The sequence below is a fragment of the Littorina saxatilis genome, linkage group LG15 (assembly GCF_037325665.1).
Source record: "Littorina saxatilis isolate snail1 linkage group LG15, US_GU_Lsax_2.0, whole genome shotgun sequence".
NCBI lineage: Eukaryota > Metazoa > Mollusca > Gastropoda > Littorinimorpha > Littorinidae > Littorina > Littorina saxatilis.
This window is the reverse complement of record NC_090259.1, coordinates 21,002,033-21,007,774: the sequence shown is the minus strand read 5'-3', so window position 1 is coordinate 21,007,774 and position 5,742 is coordinate 21,002,033. Positions and strand designations below refer to the sequence as shown.

The 5,742-nt window shown below is 40.5% G+C and overlaps 1 protein-coding gene across 1 annotated transcript in view; it reads right to left on the bottom strand.

The window, feature by feature from the left end:
- Positions 1 to 2,308: 2,308 nt before the first annotated feature.
- LOC138948787 (uncharacterized) overlaps positions 2,309 to 5,742 on the bottom strand; it is a 27,597-nt gene continuing 24,163 nt past the window's right edge. Inside the window, exon 7 of the mRNA XM_070320399.1 lies at positions 2,309 to 5,606. Within this exon, the coding sequence (XP_070176500.1) occupies positions 5,485 to 5,606 (122 nt within the window). The 3' untranslated portion in view covers positions 2,309 to 5,484. The remainder of the gene's footprint in view (positions 5,607 to 5,742) is intronic.

Here is a 5,742-nt window from a genome sequence, read left to right as displayed (position 1 = left end):
GTGTACTTGCTTTTGCATTCTTTTTGTTTTGTGAGCCAGCAGACATTTTTGAAAACTGTTGCATTAAACACTCACACACACACACGCACGCACGCACGCGTACAAACATACACACACTTGCACGCTCGTACGCACGCACGCTCGCTCGCACACACACACACACACACACACACACACACACACATGAGCGGACGCGCGCCCCAATGCATGCAAACACGTGCAGTACAGACTATTTCTTAAATGAAGTCTTTTTTCTTCAAACTTTTAATTGACAGAAATGTTTCCTGTTGAAAAGAAACATCTCTCATTGTGTGGAGTTTGAAAGATGTTATCAAAGAATTTTTTAAGTGTCGATGAAAACATCACAACAACATGGAATTATGAATTGTACCCAATTATTTTTTTCCGTCTCACATCAACAACAACAACAACAACAACAACAACAACAACAACAACAACAACAACAACAACAACAACCATAACATCGCATGACTGTGTGCATATTCCACATCTACATAACAGGGCACCAAAAAACGGCATCCATACAATATTTTCACACAAGAACGGCAAATACTCAGCATTAAAAATATATACAGCCATAGTTGGTATAATTATGTACAAATAAAAAACAAATAAATATGCACAAGGGTAAATGGTATGCACAAGTATTACAAAAATGCACAAGTGTTACTCGATTACATAACGCCAAGGCACCATTATGTTATTCACGGTGCACTCAAACACAGATAACTAAAATATAAAATGTATACTTACCCAGAAAACATTGAAACAAAAGAATCGACAAAGCAATCAGACCGATTCCGACCGTGAGTCTTCGTCCACCAAAATAGAGAGTTAACGTACAGGCCTGAAAGTGGCGAGTATTTTACTCGCCATGGCAAGGAGAAACGTGTAAGTGGCGAGTAGAAATGTTCATCTACTCGCCAAATGCGAGTAAAGTTGCTGAAACAAATTGTTTGTTTGGCTAGTAAAGTTTGCTCTCTGGCTAGTAAATTTGGTGTAATCACTAGCCAAAGGCGAGTAGTACACCATTTGTTGGACTTTCAGGCCTGACGTGTGCACAAATATTATGTACAAATATGTAAACATTAAATGGATCACAGCATTATGGACTTGTCTTCGATGCTCGGTTTGTCGTGCAACCTTAATCTGCATTATCTTTTTGACAGCAGGGGAAAAAGTCGACAATATGAAAAGAACATACAAACAAACATATCAAGTGTTCATGTGTAATTATCACCTGTTTTCATGTTTGATTATAGTTTTGGCGCTCGTAAGTCGAGGACAAAACTGAAAGTTAGTAATTAACACTGCCAGTTTAACATTTTCGCTGAGAATTAGACAGAACAAGTGTAAATTGAAATGTTCACGTTAAAATGGTAACCCAAATGTTTGGTGCTAATGAGCCGCATGATGGCTTACTTGCACCAACACCACAACAATACAATTTTCAAGAAAAAATTACAATTTTCAGTGAAAATGACTCCCCATAAAGTTTAACTTTAAGTTTTAAACGAATACATTTGAGACAAATTTCAGAGTCGGGCTTGACTCGCTCCTTCCCGTCAAAACCGTTCGGCTCAAAGTCTCAGATTCGGCCTGTTCCGTGGTGACTTTGCATGATCCTTTATAATGGAAGGACAGTGCATATATATACCTTAAAACAACAACAACTACAACAACAACAACAACAACAACAACAACAACAACAACAAGACTCAAACACAACAAACGTACATGCATAACAATAACACGATGAAGATATTTTTAGTAGGACATTTACATGCTCTTCGCCCTACGGCAAGATCAACACAAAACTTATCACAGCAGTCTTGGTTATAAGAAACACATGTCTACATGTACAAAGGCATACCCCCCCCCCTCACCCTCTTTAAAAACAAGAACAACCCAGTCACTACCCTTTCAACAAGGATATGTGTGGGTAAATCAGACGAATGACTGGTAAATGAGTGATTTAATTTAGGGTAACCATTTTGACAGCCATAAAATATATCTGGAAGTTGGTCAGTACTATTTCTAACACTCAGTCCCATATTTTGTTTACAACAGTTAAATCCATTGTTCATTTCCCTCCATTAGCCTGAACCCAAAAGAAAAGAGACCTAACTGAAAAGGCACAATTTGTCGGAAACATCACAGTATCGTCATTTCCGTCGCACATCCACATTTTACCGAGAGTTTTGGTGCAAATTTACAGTTTACCGTGAGGTTTGGCGCAATACCAAATGTTTACCGTAATATTTGGCGCCAAACCAAATTTTAACCGTTGGCGCAAAATAAAGTGTTAGAAAATGCTGTCAGCGTGTATCGTACGAAACAACAATTGTTTATTTTTATTTTGACAGATGAAGTCGAAACTTTCTTAATTTCATGGCTAACATGTCAATGGCACCGTTCTTTTGTTCAAAAGAAATAAAATACAGCTATCTTCGATCGCACTTCAGTTCCGTCTTACATAATTGATCAAAGTTCAAACGTAACACTTCCCCATGCTTTGCCGTTGGGTTTGTATGATTATAGTTTACCTCTATAACTGAAAATGTTTGTCCAGAAAAAAAAACCCGATGGTGTAAATTCTAATGCTTGTGAAGTAATGCTGAAGGGTGTAATTTCCAAATCACATGGGTTCCTCGCTTGAAAGACAATAACAAATATACGTGTAAAGCTGCTACAGCAGGGCAACTTTGTTACAGGGAAACCTGTAGAGAACCTCAAAAGTCTTTATGGTACCTGTTTTCCCTTTAAAAGATCGTCAACAACTGACAAAATCAGGTCTTTAACACTTTCTACCCCACCTTTGTTGACCAAGGTTTGTTTTAGCCGAGACCAGCTGTGCTGCAGCAGGTCACTCAGAATTGTAGTAACTGTGTAGTAACTGTGTATCAACACGCTGGAATGCAGGCGTTAGATGAACGTTACAGGAAGCGACTGAAGCTAACAGTTTGAGCGGATATATCCTTACCTGGTCAGATACAGCCATATGATTGGGTACGGATATATCCGTACCTGGGAGACAATGAGTTAAAGTGAGTGAATCTTAAAATGGAGCTCACATTTATCAAGTTATGGACACAAAAACTAAAAAAGAAACGTCTAAAAAGGACGACGGCTTTAATCGGGGGTACTAAAAGAGGTGGGGCGAAGTTGACTTTAGTACGAAACAGTCAAAGAAGAGTTATCAAACTATAGGAAAACTATTACAGCAACTCCGGTTAAAGCATTTTAACAATTTTGTAATGCTGACCTACAAAATACCGCAACACGGTGGCCTAGTGGTAAGGCGTCCGCCCAGTGAGCGGGGGAGGTCGTGGGTTCGAACCCCGGCCGGGTCATACCTAAGACTTTAAAATTGGCAATCTAGTGGCTGCTCCGCCTGGCGTCTGGCATTATGGGGTTAGTGCTAGGACTGGTTGGTCCGGTGTCAGAATAATGTGAATGGGTGAGACACGAAGCCTGTGCTGCGACTTCTGTCTTGTGTGTGGCGCACGTTAAATGTCAAAGCAGCACCGCCCTGATATGGCCCTTCGTGGTCGGCTGGGCGTTAAACAAACAAACAAACAAACCTACAAAATAGTATATCAGACTCTTTGGTATCATCTACGGAAATAAGGCTAACAGGATTTACGGATGTATAGGCAGGAAGAAAGATACATTTCACTGTGAAGGTTGTCTTACTCTCAAGAATTATAGGCCTTCTCTACGAAAGTACAATAGGTCTTCTGTACTAGAGTTCAAAATACTGGATGTCAAAAATGATCACAGAGGCTTTATACTAAAATGTCGAATGAGGATGAAAGTCGCTTGTTCATTTCAATGCTTGTTATTCTCTCAGGTGCCAGGAGATTGGTTCCGTAGAACTCTCACATACTCCATTACACATGTTGTATGCAGTTAGAGCGCTTACTTCTCTTTGGTTATTAGGTCTTCCCTACGGGCGGGGATGTAGCTCAGTCGGTAGCGCGCTGGATTTGTATCCAGTTGGCCGCTGTCAGCGTGAGTTCGTCCCCACGTTCGGCGAGAGATTTATTTCTCAGAGTCAACTTTGTGTGCAGACTCTCCTCGGTGTCCGAACACCCCCGTGTATACACGCAAGCACAAGACCAAGTGCGCACGAAAAAGATCCTGTAATCCATGTCAGAGTTCGGTGGGTTATAGAAACACGAAAATACCCAGCATGCTTCCTCCGAAAGCGGCGTATGGCTGCCTAAATGGCGGGGTAAAAACGGTCATACACGTAAAAGCCGTGGGAGTTTCAGCCCATGAACGAACAAACAAACAAGGTCTTCCCTACAATTGGAAACTATACGAAAACACCGCAAACTCTGCTGCACATGACATGTACAAGAGTTCCCATACTGGATGTCAACAATTATCACAGAGGCTTAAATACTAAAAATATCGTTTGGCCGAATACTCAAAAAGGCTCAATACTGCTTTAGGTACTTCAGTTTTAATCTCTTTAGTCACGTGTCATGAAAGGGCATCTTCGTTTTCAAACAACAACGAAGTTGCTCAACTGCGCCCAGTCAAACTTGACCCCCCGCGGGTTAGGGGGAAGAATGTACCCGATGCTCCCCAGCATGTCGTAAGAGGCGACTAACTTATTCTGTTTCTTTTTTTACCCTTGTTAAGTGTTTCTTGTATAGCATAGAGTCAATTTGTGTAAAGATTTTAGTCAAGCAATATGTAAGAAATGTTAAGTCCTTTGTACTGGAAACTTGCATTCTCCCAGTAAGGTAATATATTATACTACGTTGCAAGCCCCTGGAGAAATGTTTTGATTAGTGCTTTTGTGGACATGAAACAATTAACAAGTGGCTCCCCCCTTTCCCCGTCGCGATATAACCTTCGTGGTTGAAAACGACGTTAAACACCAAATAAAGAAAGAAAGAAAAGAAAAGAAAGAAAGTCAAACTTGCAGTAATTGTAGATATTTTTTTTTTACATGCAACCCCTTTGAAGCAAAAACTGTAAAGAAACAAGTATCTGGCGAAACAGAAGAGGTACTATATAGATGAACATTGTAACCGCATTGGTATAATCCTTGTGTTTACTCGGGTCTGTACCATATCCTGAAAGCTAACGTAAAGCACTACAAATAATCTTACACTTATAAAACACAACTTTCACATGCAAGAAGATACCTTTCTGCTCGGTGGACTTTTCTAGACTTTTACTATGTTACTCACATAGCCCTACAATCATTAAGTACAAAACAGCTGAGATCAAATTTTGACAATTTGTTCAATTTGTTAAGACAATTTGTTTAAAAGACGTCACTTCTCGAACGCTGATAGAGTTTACCCCGGGCTAATGTCTCTATCCTCGACACATACATGCGGACTCAGGCCTTTTTTTTTAGGAGAATTTTGTTACTAGATGCCATTTTTCTCTCCATGGGCCGATGAAGTCAAAGGGAGACAACCACTAACAATGACTGAATCAGAGAGAACAGTAAGGCCCCAGAACATGAGATTTTTCGCGTCGGATGCCTTGAATGGTAAACGACGGACGTTCGGTGCCTTGCTGGTTGGGCTTGTAGGCTGCGGGTCCAGGGGTCACTTCTGAAAACAGCAAAACAAAAAACTTCACATTGCGAAAATCTAGAATGAAAGCTGAAAATAAGTACAAGATTGCAACAAAGACGGACGGACGAACAGACGAACGGACAATTGAACAGACAGACAGGAAGCGTCGACA